General features: G+C 36.0%; 1 protein-coding gene across 3 annotated transcripts in view; it reads right to left on the bottom strand.

The window, feature by feature from the left end:
- The window catches only part of DTL (denticleless E3 ubiquitin protein ligase homolog), a 42,952-nt gene that overhangs the window by 18,311 nt on the left and 8,007 nt on the right, over positions 1 to 16,634 (bottom strand). For all 3 annotated transcript variants that reach the window (XM_059145320.1, XM_059145322.1, XM_059145323.1), the window contains exons 6-11: positions 14,085 to 14,150; positions 12,472 to 12,584; positions 10,893 to 10,966; positions 9,020 to 9,123; positions 8,650 to 8,754; positions 5,740 to 5,852 (exon numbers count right to left, since the gene is read on the bottom strand). In XM_059145320.1, coding sequence (XP_059001303.1) covers positions 5,740 to 5,852; positions 8,650 to 8,754; positions 9,020 to 9,123; positions 10,893 to 10,966; positions 12,472 to 12,584; positions 14,085 to 14,150 — 575 coding nt within the window. The remainder of the gene's footprint in view (positions 1 to 5,739; positions 5,853 to 8,649; positions 8,755 to 9,019; positions 9,124 to 10,892; positions 10,967 to 12,471; positions 12,585 to 14,084; positions 14,151 to 16,634) is intronic.

Here is a 16,634-nt window from a genome sequence, read left to right as displayed (position 1 = left end):
TAAACTCACGTAACTATTATTAGCACGTGTTTGAAAAGAGACATTATTCTCTTTTCATTTTCTGGAGGCTCTGAATCATTGCTCATCTGTATGAAGAAAGTGGAGGCGACTCTGGAAAGAATATTTGCAGAGAATGACTAAGAAAACTTAATAGATGCCTTCAACTGTAGTGAAGAGAGTCAACACACTGATTCACAAGGTCATCCAACTCAGTTATATTACTACTCCTCTCTTGGGTTAAATGGCACATGTAATGATTCTAAAAGCAAAAGAAGAGAAAGAGCAGAGTCTAATTTGCCTTGCTGGGTTAATTAGAGTTTAACAGAAAAAGCTTTTTTCCTGAGTATTATCTAAAAGGATCTCACTTTCTGCCTCCTACAATGGCACAGAGAACAATAACTCTTTCTCTCACAAGGTAGCATATTTTAGAAAAGACTTTCAAGATAATCTCTAAGTATTTCAGGAGCCACAGAAATTCTCCTTCCTCCTGCATTTGGGATGGCCCCAGCCTATTAAGTTTCTCTTCACTCAAGACCCAAGCAGGTCTGCTAGCACCAAATTAAAAGGGTGAGAAAATCCCAGTGTCCTCTTGACCGACCCTCCCTGGTAGCAACACGTTCTTCTACTGGTTTACTCTGCTTGTGGCCTTTAGCCTGTCATTTCAAGATATTGCTTCTTCTTCAATTTTCTAGGCATTACAATACCCAATGGAACCTAAACATGTATATAAAGGATTAAAATAAATTTCAAGAAAAACCATCACATCCGCCAACAGGGTATATCCACATTTTTGCATTTATCTATAGGATCTAAGAGAAAAAAACAAAAGATCCCTTGGAAAAACTTTTTACAAACTGATAATAAGGTAGGAATAATAATGACAATAAAAGTCAGCATTTGTTGAGTCAGATGCTTAGTATAGCATTAAAGTAAGGGGAAGTTAAAAGTTAAACAGAATTATTATATGACCCAGCAATTTTTCTAAAGATCTACTCATTCATTTGAGAGAGAGATTGAGAGAGTGCATGTGCATGTGAGTGGAGGGCCAGGAGGATAAGATAGGGAGAGAGAGAATCTCAAGCAGACTCCCTGCCCAGCAAGGAGCCCAATGTGGGGCTCAATTCCATGACCCTGAGATCACCACCTGAGCCGAAATCAAGAGTTGGATGCTCAACCGACTGAGCCACGCAGGTGTCCCAGGATGCAGCAATTCTGTTCTTAGGTATACACACAGAAATATATGTTCAAACATATATATATATATATATATATGTTCAAATATATGTTCAAACAGAAACTTACACATGAATGCTCATTGTGGCTTTATTTATAAAGCCAAAATGTGGAATAATTCACATGTCCACCAACTAATAAATGGATAAATAAAATGTGGTCTATCCATATGATGGATATCCAACCATAAAAAGGAATGAAGTATTGATACGCGCAACAACACAACAAATCTGGAAAACATGTTCATTCACTGAAATAAGCCAGACATAAAAGATCACATATTGTCAAAATCCATTTATAGGATATGTCCAGAATAGGCAAATCCAAAGATAGAACATGGGTTAGTGGTTGCCAGGGCGTGAGGGCAGGGGAGAATGAAGAGAGACTCTTCAAGGGCAGTGTTTCTTTCTGGAGTAATGAAAATGTCTGGGAATGAGACAGTGGTGATGGCTATTCAAAATCAACTGTACATTTAAAAACAACTATAATGATGAATTTTATATTATGTGAATTCTATCTCAATTAAAAAAAAGGGGTGGAGGGAAAGGCATATTGTGGGCTGAAATGAGTACTAATCCCCAGCAAGTTTGTATGAGTGGTAGTTACAGGAGCTTTCACAATTTTAGGACTATCGGAGCATGGCATAGTATACGTGTTGACTATTTCAAAGAAGATGAATTTCCCCTAGTGAAGCTCAACTTGTTTATAAATCCTCCATTTTTATTCAAATAAGTTTTTATTTATTGCCACCTCATTATGATAAAACATTACCATAATTTCACTTTTTAAAAAGATTATTTATTTGAAAGAGAGAGAGAGAGAGAGAGATGACAAGTGGGCAGAGGCAGGCAGAGAGAGAAGGGGAAGCAGGCTCCCTGCTGAGCAGAGAGCCCCATGCAGGGCTCAATCCCAAGCCCATGAGACCATGACCTGGGCCAAAGGCAGAGGCTTAACCCACTGAGCCACCCAGGTACCCCTAATTTCTTTTTTTTAAAAACCTCCCTCTACTTTTAACCCACTGAGCCACTCAGGCGCCCACCTCCCTCTACTTTTAAATAGAAGAAACTATTAAGTCCAAGAGACATTTACACCTATGCATTCTGAAGATGGGTCAAAACACAGAAAACTGTCCTCTCTTACATATTTTAGTTGTTATACAGACTTTAATTCAAGACACGAAGAATCCCCAAGTTAAAACTCTTACAACTATGAAGGTTACTACTAGAAATAATTGGCTCTAAGCTACACATCTAATAAAACATTCTGTATCCTTAAATGTGCAAAAAAGATCAGCAACTTTCCTCAAAAAATCCCCTTACTCTGCCCAGGCAGAAACCAAACCTCATCTTTATTTCTGCCATGAGATCATTTACACTTCCTAAAGTGTCAGGCTCAATGTTTCGCCAGTCAGCGGTAGAATGACTGTGCCAAATGAGTTTATTTATAACCACTTCAATACTATTCAGCGGCTATAACAGAAATCAACCAGGGAAGGGAAGGGGGTAGGTAAGGGTGGGACAGAGGATAAGAGATTAAAAAGAAAAATATTTATTAACTCTTTTTATTTTTAACTCTTGGTCCTTAGTATCAGTGAGTCTAACTATATTACATCTCCCTTTTGCCGAGCAGTGGTAAAGATTAAAAGGCCATTCTCTTCTGTCTTGAGATCTCTTTTCTTTCATAACTCTTAATAACGCCTGATTCTTGGTAACTCTTTTCTTTCACTCTGTTTTCTTGTGCCCATGGGCTTTTTAGCATAGGAAAAATCCCAACACTTGAGAGATTCTGACCTTTTGGAAACATGGCAGAGCTATAACTTAACAGCGTGATACTCAGCTTGCATGGAATGGTTTTTAAACTACACCCCCACTGTTCTTCTTCATCATGGAAAAGAGAAACTGAGCCACCTCACTAGGCAAATTCAATTTTAGGAGCAGTAAGCTTGCCAGGATCTCAAATATCAGGCCTGCACACAGAGTTATGTGTGGACAGCAGGAGAACATCATGTCTGAACCACATCATTCAGCACTGACATGTGACCCAGCTGAGGAATTTAAAAAGGGTCACCCATGTACGTGATAGCCACTGCCTGGATGTCTGAAAATGGGTTACTAACAAGAGCCAAGTCTCTTTACTGCATGTCTTTAGAGAGAGAAACTATACCTCAACCCTCATTCCATGAAACAAACAAACAAAAAGCCTTTGTACTATAGAAGATAGCTAGAGAGAAACTCTCAGTTGATAATAAAACTGTGTCTGTATACACATGCAAACACATTTATGTAGAATATATAATCATACGCATAATTATGTATACATAACTAAAAGTTGATTTTAAATGATTTCCTTAAATGATCAGTGCAGGGCTATTTTTTCCATAATCTTTTTTTTAAAAGAAATTATTTTTAAAGAATTAAAAAACTTAAAATGATACAGACTTTGATAGAATAAAATCTTCCTACTTAGTTGAGAGCCATAGTAAAAAAAAGGATGAAAAGATACTGAGAGAAGATATGCTGAGTGAAATAATCAAGCAGAGAAAGTCAATTATCATATGGTTTCACTTATTTGTGGAACATAAGGAATAGCATGGAGGACATTAAGAGAAGGAAGGGAAAAATGAAGGGGGAATCGGAGGGGGAGACGAACCATGAGAGACTCTGGACTCCAAGAAACTGAGGGTTTTAGAGGGTGGGGGGATGGGTTGGGCCAGTGATGGATATTAAAAAGGGTTATACATAAACAATGATTCTTGGAATACTACAACAAAAACTAATGGCGTACTGTATGGTGACTAACAGAACATAATAAAGAAGAAAAAGGAAAGACAGTGAGAGAAGGAGAAAGGAAGAACAAAAAAGATAGTAAAATAAGAAGCATTTAGATCAAATTTGAAACTCAAAATTTAAAATATAAGAACAAAGCATTAATGTTAGTAACGTATATCATTAAAGTTTAAAACTCAAGTCAGAAAATTTTATAGACAAGAAACTAGGTACAAACTTTTATGGGATCAGAGTCTCAGGTATATATTTTATAAGCAAATTTTCATTTTAAAAATATAACACATGAAAGAACTGTGCTTATAGAAAGAGACCAAGTACAACACAAAAGTATCTTGCATAGAACAATGTCTCCACCATGTGACCATCTAGGATATAATCACTAAAAACTCTTAAGTTAATGTTGCATTTTTGCACCTCTAGGTACACAGAGAAGTCACTTTAAGTATGTCCTCCAGGACCAGGCGAAATTAAACAGAATTATGCTTCATACTTGACAGGTTCTATCTCATCCTAAGCCAACATTAAAGATAACGACTTTCTAGAGGTTGGCAGGACTAATAACGATATGATTTCCTCTTGAAAAGGGATTTGATAACATTGAACCTATGAATCTATCAAGTTTTAGACATTATGACTCTAAAATCCAAAATGTGGGGCACCTGGATAGCTTATAGTTGGTTAGGCATCCAACTCTCAATTTCAGGTCAAATCATGATCTTGTAGGGCACTGCACTCAGCATAGAGCTGCTTGTCCCTCTCCCTCTGCTCCCCCCTCTGCTCACTTGCTTTCTCTCTCTAGTAAATAAATTTTAAAAATAACAAAGAATAAAATCCATAATGTGTGAACTCTGATCGTCCCAATTCATTAGTGTCAAGGACATTTATGATATCACAGGGCAATCTAGAAGATAATTAATTTCTAGCCCTTGGAAAACTACGCCATAATGCTCTTATGTCTCTGAACTCCCAGACATTTCTATAATTAATTAGTCCCACAAGAGCTATTTTTCAGTAGTCAGCAAGTGCTCCTTGTGTGATATTTCAGTTTTCTCCACTGAACCTCATATGGACAAATTTAAATTTCTTAGCTTACAGTAGTCACTTTAGGAATCACTGTTATTTAAGTAAAAAAAAAAGAAAATAAATAAACTTGTGAACAGGAATAGAATCTGTCAAGTAAGTTAAGTAATGCCATTAAATACATAATAAAACTGATAAAAGTAGTCACATCTATTCTAGTAACCTTAAGACTGGCCACTTATAAGAGAGTAAAGAATACAATTACCATACAAATATTTTTTAGTGTTTTGTGCAAGATATTATGGTTGATTTGGGCATAGGATCCTGGGAATTAAAATATATTTTGAATGAAGAGCTTGAAAATTCAGGGCAGAAAGATAATCCAACATATTTTTCCAGGAAACACAACAAAGTAGTTAAGGTTCTCTCTAAGCTTCTGAATTCTCAATTTTCTGATAATCTGTGAAACTGCTGGAGTACATGGATGATCTATTTCTGAGAAGCTCTGGGCATGAAAGTATGATATATGTGTCAGTCAGAGCAAGGTCTGGCTGTGTTAAGAAGGAAGAAGCAACTTTTACTGAACATCTAATGTAGAAAAAGTTAATAGTATGCATTTATGTTAAACTTACTCATCTGAGAAGAAATATTTGTAAGAATACTTAGTTCTCACATTTGTGAGGGAAGTTTGGTAACTTACCTTCCAGATGTAGGCAGCTTCATCACTTGAGCCACTGACTAAAAACTGGTCATCTGGACTAAGACTTGATTTAACATAAAAGGTGGAGTTCTGATGTCCATTGAAGATAGCCACTGTCAGAGGAAAAAAACCAAACAAACACATATTACTTGATTCTTGTTATTTCTAGTGTTCACTTAAATGCAGACACTATACATGTCCTAACAAGTTTTATTAGTGTATTAACTACTGAATATTGAAACAGATAGTCAAGTTTTATTCACTAAGTTAAAGGGAACTGGACATTGGCAAAAAGTTATAAAGTCTCAGAAAGAAGTTTTTATATTAAATCCAATCTCATGATCTAAGCCCAGATATTTGGTATGGAGCTGGCTATGGAAAAGAAAGTGACGGAAAACATTCTTAAGGAGAAGAATGCAACCAGGGTCCACTCTTTTAGTAAATGCTTTCATTAGGCCCTCTTTTCCCATAGTAGCATAGGGCTTTCTCTGTTGAGTAATACATTGGTCCTCTTCCTCTTAGACTTCAAATACTGAGGGTAAATTTCATATTTTATTCTTTCCTCACTAGACCTCACAGTGCTTTGAAAAGAGATTTCCAAACATCTGTTGCATGAATAGGTAAGAATCAGTGGAAAGAGTTAAGGTTTATGGATAGCTCATTTGGGATGTAGGAATCAGTTAATCAATTTACTTATTTTTTTATTGTGGGAATTTTTTAATCCAAAACTTTAAGAAGGCTGAAAAGAAGGAGCTAGTGGGGTAAACTATATGTTTGTATGTAAGATACACCAACTAGGTTAGGGTTAGCCTTTAGGTTTATTTAGACTTCTTAATATCTGTAACAAAAGGGCAAGCAATCCAGTCTAGCACAATGTGCTTGATGAGTTCTTCTATCCTAAGAAGACCAAAACCTGAGGCTTCTGGTACCAGAATACTAATAGGAAATACAAGAAAAAAATCTCAGTTTTTGAAGAATTTAGGGATACATTTAAGCAGAGGGAAAGAAGTTCACTCTAGTCTTCAACAGAAAGGAAGTAAGAATTATCAGGGGACATAATAGCTTTCCTTCAGTGCTCACAGAAATCTTTTCCTTTTGCCAGAACAAAACTGGAAAAAGACTTTATTTTTAGCTTTTCAAGAAAAAGCCTACATATCAAATACTCTCCACACCAATGCTTCCACTGTAGATATTAAGCAGAACATGAATCAATTCAGATGCACATTTTTATCTACGATGATAGGTAAATCCCCACAAAATAAACAGGCTCCTTTGCTCTGAATACAACTGTAAAACTATAATTGTTTATCTTTCTTAACTCTAACTATGAATGGAAAACTACAGACCAAATTTCCCACTAGACCTGTAAGTATTTATTGCCCTCTGCTGGTCTACTCAAGTACACTGTAAATGCTTCAAAGCATTCAAAAAATCCTAAAACCTGTATTGGCTTTGATTAGTTCAACTTTATCTTTCTTTGATAATTTGGACTCTAAAAATGCTTCAGTGAATTGCTTTAGAGTCATCCTTATGAACATCACTTAGTATAATAAAACACTGTAAATTAAAAGTATAGGAAATAAAGTATTAAGCCCAGGACCCTTTCTGAAATTTGAAGAAGATAAGCAATTACCCAATGTCAGACACTGTCTGTCACTCAGTCTCTAAAGAACATATCTACCTACCTACCTACCTATCTATAGGAGTCAACAAAATAATTTTGGGAGCACAGGAAAAAGGTTACTAAATTTTTAGTAATGTAGCTTTGGGCATATTTGTTTGACTAATCTCAAGACTCCCTTTTGGGCCACACTACAAAAAAAAAAAGACACAGAAAGAATTCTTGTACATTTATTTGATAATATAATTAGGATTATGCTTTTATCTTTTGGAGAAAGATTCTGAAAAGTGTATTTTATATGACTATCTAAATTAGAAGCTGTTTAAGTTCTGATTCCATTCAGAAAACAGCAAAACAAATTATAAACTCCTTCCCTTTTCCAAATACCCTTGCTGTTATTTAGACAACACCAGACCTAATCTAGGACATTGGAAATACCAACTGTGAAGCTGTCACAGAACTCAAACTCCTAATACTGGCTTAGGGCAGTCTTTGGAAAGTTCTGTAAGAGCCTAGTTAAGTTCTATACTATTTCAAGGTTTCTTATTTATCAGCACATCTTACTTTAGTGGGAAGTAGGTAGCTTTAGGGGTTATGGAACCTGTCTGTTTCTGACAGAGCTATACCTTAGCAAGAACGAGGTTGCTAATATATAGCTTGCCTAAGTAATTGAAAATGTTCTTAAAATTATGTAACCCCCCAAAATCTTAGAGTATGGCTGAGAAACCTGCATTTCTTTTTTTTAAAGTGCCATGTATCAACTTTAAACACCAGATTCCAATTTTAATTTTCTTGAAGGGAAAAAACAAAAAGATGAGGCTGGGGAAAACTAGAGATAAAATAGACACTGCACAACATTAAGGCTGAAGTAGATAAAAACCTATCTAGGGACTTAAAAAATTCAGCCCCCTAATTTTAACAAATAACCCCCGAACAAGACAAAAACTGAGAACAGCCTTCTATAGCTTATAAAACTTGAGACATTTCTAAATATAGTCAAAGGGACATAATTTCAGGAAAGACTCAATGTTAAAATACAGTTAAGTCACCATATACAGCAGGATTCTGTTTACTTGTGAAATATCACAAGGAAAATACACCCAGGAAAACATCACTGGAACTAATCAAAGACGCCAAAGCCCTCCTATGTCTTAAAAAATTTGGTTCAGAAAAAAAGATCAATAAAATTATCATTAACAAAAATCTCTGCATTAGTTTCTGGGCAAGAGATTTTATTTTATTTTATTTTATTTTTCCAGGGTAGAGATTTTAAATGGGTAAGATCTTACCTGGAGAAGTCTTTAATCCGGTCATATTGAACATGTAGATATTGTCATCTGTGCAGTTAGCAAACAGAGTAGATCCCGTGGAATCCAAAATCAGACTTGAGTATCCTAGAAAAAGGAAACTTTAGTTAGCATGTCCTGATTACAGCAAGTAGAACTGAAGTGACAATGTTGAAGAAAGAAGATCATTCCACAAGATTATCAGAATTCTTCTTCCTCCAAATATATACAAACCAAAAATATTCTGAGTTTTTAACTTCTGAATTTCCAGAAGACACAACCACATGTTAATTTTAAGTCTATGTTGCTGAAAACTAGCTTGATATTTATTTTAAAATTGTAACAAAAATTCACAGGGTATTAAAAGGCTTACCTAGTTTTCGAGTGCTGCTACCTGGGTACAAGAAAGACTTGGATGCTATGGGTTCCTGTCGATAAGCAGTATAATTCTTACGTAAATCCCATATTTTGATTACCCTAAAAACCAAGGTAAAGAAAGTTATTTTGTAGCCAATCCCCAACTCCAACCAGTTTCAACTACATTGAACTTCATGAAATAACTTTTAATCTAACTCCTCTGGCACATCAACCAGATATAAGGAGGATATCTCACTGGGAAACAGATTGAACTATCTCATACTATAGTTTCCAATGTCAGGCTAACAACTCAGGCAAAACGGAAACAGATGTGATCTGACCTAGCGATGGGTTACCTTGAGTTTACTTCAAGGGAGCGGAAAAGGAAGATGAAGGTTGGGTTCTGATGGTCATTGTTTCATTGTTTTCAGAAAAAAAAAAAAAAAAAAAAAAAAGGCAAAACAAATGCTTCCCAAGCCTTTAACACTCTGCATGTAACCTCTAACATTGTAAGTAACAAGCTCTGTCCCTTTGGTTTTATCACTATATGTAACTCCTTAAGTAATCTGGTCTAAACAACTTTTCCTGTGAAATAAAGTATTTTCTCATTTCGTCTATTGGTATCATTGTCTTAATCCTCAACACGTAGTTCCTTTTTTTTTTTTAAAGATTTTATTTATTTATTTGAGGGAGAATGAGTGAGAGAGCATGAGAGAGGAGAAGGTCAGAGCGAGAAGCAGACTCCCCAAGGAGCTGGGAGCCCGATGAGGCACTCGATCCTGGAAGTCCAGGATCGTGACCTGAGCCAAGGCAGTTGCTCAACCAATTGAGTCACCCAGGTACCCCGTAGTTCCTTTTCTAAAGAAGATGTTATTTATTTATTTATTTATTTACTCATTTATTTATTTTTAGAGAGAAAGAGTGAGTGAGAGCAGGGAGAGGAGCAGGGGGAGAGAAAGAATTCCAAGCAGACTCCCTGCTGAACAAGAGCCCTAACTCAGGGCTCGATTTCACCTCAACCTGAGATCATGACCTTAGTGGAAAATAAGAGTAGGTTACCTAACCAACTGAGGCACCCAGGCACCTCCTCAACATCTAGTTTATTGGCAACATGAAAACACAAGCTTAGTCTGAAAGGGCACTACCGTTGGAAACAAACAACAGGATTTGGTCCACAGATGAGTTTTAGTGTCCAAAAGACACAAAAGAAGTCCTAGTTCATTAAACCATCATGTTTTTAAATTAGTTTCAAAGGGAGGGATGTCTTGAGAGGTATCATAAGCAAATAAGCAAAGAAGTGTGCTTAAAAAACACCCAGAGAATTATTTATTGTAACAAAGCAACCAATGAAGTACCACAAACTTATTTGGAAGCCAAACATTCATACCAATCACAGATGGCAGGTATATGAAAGTCATTGGACCTTAATATCAATATAGTTAGATTACTCCCCAAAATGCCCGTTATATACCCAGAAAATGAGATTTCTTCTTTTAGGGTATTACTAAACCTGAGAAGATAAAAATCCAAAATAATAGAAATTTTATTCCTCAAAAGCTTAAATTAGACTGCATGTACAAGTGAGCTACCCACCCAGATTCTCGACAATAGCAGCAGCAGCCAATACTGCTCCCGTGTGCTAGATAATATGCTAATTTTATTACCTCATTTATTACTTCATAATACCAAAATGGATTACCTCATTTAATTATTTGAGCAAGAGTCCTAACTAGATATTTTTCATTGTGATCTGTAGTTCCTCTTCTCTGGATATTCACTACGTGGAAAGTTAAAGCATACATATTCGATTATAATGGGACTAGGTGACTTCCCTATCACAGTTTATGAAAGAGATCTCATCAAAAGAACCACGAAATAAAGGCTCTTACCCATCCACGGCTCCCGCTGAGACTAATGTATTCTCATCTTGAAAGAGGACCACAGTAACACTCTGTTGGAAATCCTGACAGCACAAGGCAGAAAAAGAAGAAAGTCCTATTTTCAGTATCATAATCTTCACCATCAAGAGACCAAGGTGCTAAAATGATGGCTTCCCCCCACCCAAATTCTGAGTTAAGACTAAATCTTCCCTCACCAATAATCCTAAGTCAGATATTTATACTGACCAAGAAGTAATTTTAGCATGAAAATGACCTAAATATCACTGAAGTATAGTACATAGTGTCGACTTTGACTTACACTCAAAAAACAAACAGGTGAATAAAAGATTTGTCTAAAACCTACTGGTTTCTACTTAGAATCAGTCCTACTAATACGCTATGTCTTTGTAGGAGACTCGTTTAACTTCCTTGTGCCTGTTTCATCTACAGAATGTCACCACCTACCAACACTGTTGCATAGGAGTATCTGAAGAATTACTGATGAAAGATGATTATGCGTTCCGAAAAATTTAAAGGAGCTCAATGGAATTTCATCTCCTAATTGCTGTTAATGAGTTTTCCTGGCTCAGAATCTGATTGTCTGAAATGATATTCATTTTAACTCCATCTGGCCTCCAAAACCCACTGTTAATCCTGTCAGTTTCCACTCATGTCTGTGTCCTATTCTTGGTATGCAATTATAAGTCCTAACATTTTTAATAAACATACTTCTCCAACATACTAATTTGGATCTTACAGACCAGGAATTTTAGAAAAATAAACACATTAAAGTAAAAGCCATGGTGATTTTTTTAAAAGAAAGAAGATGTACAATGGGCAATGTTTAATTTTGAGTACAAGATGCTAGAGAGACATAATATTCTATCTAAATGTTTCAATATATTTAAATATTTTGGCGACTGTTTATAAAAATATTAAAAACTCAAAAATTTCCTATAGTTTGTGTATTGTAAAAAACAGGGATTACCTCCCCTTATAGAAAATTGTATAATGGTATTTAATATGCTTCTTCAAACTATCACCGCTTTCCTAATAAATTATGTTGTAGACATATAAGTTATGTCTACAATAAATTATGTTGTACACATGGAGATCTCTATAGATGAAGCCCAGGAAGATGAACTCTAAATATGCTGCCAGGTGACCATGTTATACACTAGAGTTCGAAAACTACCACTGTAGGTATTGAGCAGTAAATAATAAACCACTGAATAAAGACTCTCATTCACTTAATCTATAGCTCCTATTTAATGCCCAACAAGTTACCTAAAATGAGATCCCATCCTTTTTTAAAAAAATTAATTAATTAACTTATTTTTGAAGATTTTATTTATTTATTTGACAGACGGAGATCACAAGTAGGCAGAGAAGCAGGCAGAGAGAGAGGAGGAAGCAGGCTCCCCGCTGAGCAGAAAGCCCGATGCGGGGCTCGATCCCAGGACCCTGAGATCATGACCCGAGCCGAAGGCAGAGGCTTTAACCCACTGCGCCACCCAGGCGCCCCAAATGAGATCCCATCCTACTACATGTAAGATCTGCACACATGTACACAGCTCTAAAACCTTACCACAGAAGGAGCAAGTCCTTTAGAATTCTGTTTCTTCTTAGGTTTTGAGGGAGTTTGCTTGTCTAAAGTATTGTGAGCTCCACTGATTTGATTCACTTGTCTATAAAATCCATCTGAAAGATATTCCAAGCAAACTGATTTAGGTTTCAGACCTTTATTCCTATGCTGAATGTAACATTTACACATAAGATTTCAGAATTAATTATATTCTTAACAGTAAAATTAGAAGCCAGCAGAACTACTGCATTACATTTTTTTTTTTTTTTTTTTTTTTATAAACATATATTTTTTATATACATATATTTTTATCCCCAGGTCTGACATTTTTTGGTGCCATTATGATGTATACAAGAGAAATAAGCATATGGATATTTATAGCAGATTTATTCCTAACTGCCAAAACATGGAGGCAATCAAGATGTCCTTCAGGAGAGGAAAGTAGGAATAAACTGCGGTTTATCCAGATAAAATGGCACATTGTTCAATGGTAAAAAGAAATGAGCTACCAAGCCATGAAAAGATAAGGGGGAACCTTAAATACATTATTAAGTGAAAGAAGCCAATCTCAAAAGACTACATACTGCATGATTCCAACTATATGACTTTCTGGAAAAGGTAAAATGTTGGAAACAGTAAAAATAATCAGTGGTTGTCAGGAGCTGTGGGAGTGGGTAGGAAAAGATGAGCATAGGAGATTTTTAGTGTTGTGAAACTACTCTGTATACTATAATGTAGACACATGTCATTACACGTTTGTCAAAACCAATAAAATGTGCAATACCAAGAGTTAACCCTACTACAAAGTACACTGGGTACTTTGGGACGTTGGGACATTGGGTGCTTATGGTGTATCAGTGCCAGTGCTTCAATTTTAACAAATGTCCAACTCTGCCATGGGATGATAATAGTGGGAAAGCCTGTGGAGATAGAGAGTACATTAAAACTTGAAGCACTCTCTATATTTTCTGCTCAATTTTGCCATGCATCTAAAACTGCTCTGAAAAATAGTCCATTAAAAATAAATTATTTTTAAAAAAGATTTTATTTATTTATTTGACAGACAGAGATCACAAGTAGGCAGAGAGGCAGGCAGAAAGAGAGGAAGGGAAGCAGGCTCCCTGCTGAGCAGAGAGCTGCTTGATCCCAGGACTCTGGGATCATGACCTGAGCTGAAGGCAGAGCTTTAACCCACTGAGCCACCTGGGCACCCCTAAAAAGAAATTATTTTTAAAAAAGGAAGTAGGCAGTGAGATGATCACTGCATTCTGCTTAATGACATCATGGGGGCAATGTGAGCATAATTATGTTTAATTTAATCCAGTTCTTTAAAGTTAAATAACTTTTTAGAAGATCGTTTACCACCAAGCCCATGTACTAATAATCCCAATTCTATCAATAAATGGCACAGTTCAGAAGACAACATGAGGTAAATACAGAGGGCAATACTTGCAACAATCACAGTAATCCTGAGAATTGGAACAGTCAGCAGAAGAAGTTGGGGATTATGAACATGTGCCCCCTGCCCCCTGGTGGTAACTAGATGAAATCGCCAACTCATTAGCTAAGCATAAGGTGATCCCACATGTATTAAAATTAAAATGGAACTACGCTACCTTTTTTGTTGCACCTGGTGTCCCAGACCATAATGTTTCCATCTCTTCCACCTGTACAGAAGACAGCTATGGGGAAATAAATAGTTTATCAAGAAGTTAATAAAACCAGGCCAATAATGCATGCATTTCATTTACGTTTCCTAGAGCATCTATTCCATGGTTAAGTATTGTAATTGGCAATTAAAAATGAAACAATTTATGGCTCAACAACAAATAAGAGAAAACATAGCAGTGAAGGGAAAGGATTATAAAGAACTCAAAATACTTACGCTCTAGAGAATAATCCCTCTGTAAATATTCTTAACACCACATAAAATACTACATGAAGTACACATACGGAAAGAATAATGAAAAAGCAATAACGAAAATATACTGAGAGTTTACTAAGTGCTATACACTATCCCATGTGCTTTATATACATTATCTCAATTCTTATTATTAACCCTATTAGGTGGGTATTATTATTCTCATTTTATAGATAAGAAAACCAAGACATAGAGAGGATAAGTGACTTATAAAGGTATTCCTAGAAGAATAAATCCAGAGCCCACTCGCCAACTTCCAAGTTTTATGGTCTTCTGTATAAAAGTATGCATAATCCAAACAAAACGGAGAAAAAGGATGCCTCTAGGGATGGAAAGAGAGCAAAGAGACTGAAGAAGGAAAAATAGGGGAACTTCAATTTATCTGTAATGTTTTATTCTTTAAAACAAAATGAAAAAAAACCTTGCTTCATATGTGGAAGAGTGAGCACTTACGAAACCAATCTATCTGCATGAGCTCAAAAACTCTGGACAAAATAGAAAAACCAACTACCTGAGGCTCTTTAGAAACTGAACAAAAACATTCAATCTTGGAGGGAAGTCAATACCTGAAGCAAGTGATTGGTCTCGGCTAATTTACTGGCTTTTGCAGTTTTACCTTGAAGGCAGCCACAGTTGCAGCATTAGTACCAGGCAGCTAAGATGCCAATACAGAACCTGCCATCTTTCAAGTCAGAGGAACAAGGAAAACCAGACTGAGGCAACAAGAGCTGCCAGAGCCAGAGTGAGGAGAACCCTGGAGAGAGCCAGAGAAAGGCTAATTCTAACATTGTGTTTAAAGTTAGCACAGGTCTCTGGTTGACCCCTGAACCATCTATGCAAGGGAAAATCAAAAGAGGCTTGTAACTAAGGCTTAAATTAAAGAACTAAATTGAGATCTGACCTCTCTGTAGGTCTGACAGTCTGCAATTTGACTTTTACTGAGTTAATTCCCTGTTAAAACAAAAACATTGGAAAGCCTGAGTGGCTCGGTCAGTTAAGCAGTTGCCTTCAGCTCAGGTCATGATCCCAGGGTCCTGGGATTGAGTCTTACATCAAGCTCCTTGCTCAGTGGGGAGCCTGCTCTCCCTCTGCCTGCTGCTCCCTCTGCTGTGCTTGCTCTCTCTCTCTCACAAATAGTTAAATAATAAAATGTTCAAAAAACAAAACAAAACAAAACAAAAAAACAACAGATGAAAGTCCAGAGAATAAAAACGACTTTGCCCAAGAGTTTAGAGGCAGAAACAGGAATAAAATACAGGGGTTCTATGTATGATTGTAAAAATGTGTCCTGTACAAAGGCATTTGGCTAAAGATCTAAAATCTAATCTGTGTTTACCAACCAAACTATGTGGCCATGAGGGTAGTGTCCAACCAGGCAATTCATCCTAGAACACTTACAGACTACTAGGAGCCGTGATAAAAGCTACCAGCCCCAATTTCTAATTCAATGCTTTTTCTACTAGACCATATCAGCATAGATTTACTGTATAAAATTTTAAAAATTAAGCAAACGGAAAAAAAGATAGTGCTTTCTTTTACTGTTATCCTTTAAATAAATTTACCTTTAGTAAGGTTAATTTTCATGCTCTTGTATTATTTTTAGAAACTCAGAGTCAACTCTGCCACAGTAGTAAACTAGAACATAACCATATCTAACTTCATATAATACACATGTTAATGAAAACTTATGGGGAGATGCAGAGATAAAAACTATGCCATATATTCTTCAATGTTCCACTCTCAAAAGCAACCAGTCAATTAAAATTGACCTTTTTGGAGTCCAGATCAGCTCAACAACTCAGTTTAATATTTCTGAGTGCTCATGTGAATAAATGAAAATGTTTGTTTTAAAAATAGAGTATTTCTTAATGATAAAGAAGACTGCAAAGTTTGTCCAGTTATTGAGATTAAGGCCAGATTAATTCAGCCACTTCTTTAAGATGAATGTTTGTTGGTCTATTTGTAAAAAAAAAAAAAATTATTCAGCGAGAAACTAATGAAGGAGAAAAGAAATGAAGAGATAATTCAGACACTCCTGTTTTTCCCTAGTGTTATAGTACTGTGCTGTACTATATCATTCTTTAAGTCTTCCTTCTCCATTATAATAGTAAAATAAATACAGAAAGATCAATTATGAGTAAATAATAGTTGAAAATATACTAGGGAATTGGGCCACTTAAAGTAATTAAATGGTAAGTTTTTAGGTGAGAATCATGTCCATTTTAACAGGTTTCCCACTCCAGCG

Source organism: Mustela lutreola, chromosome 14 (genome assembly GCF_030435805.1).
Source record: "Mustela lutreola isolate mMusLut2 chromosome 14, mMusLut2.pri, whole genome shotgun sequence".
Taxonomy (NCBI): Eukaryota; Metazoa; Chordata; class Mammalia; order Carnivora; family Mustelidae; genus Mustela; species Mustela lutreola.
The sequence above is the reverse complement of the archived record's forward strand: the minus strand, read 5'-3'. Positions and strand labels throughout refer to the sequence as shown.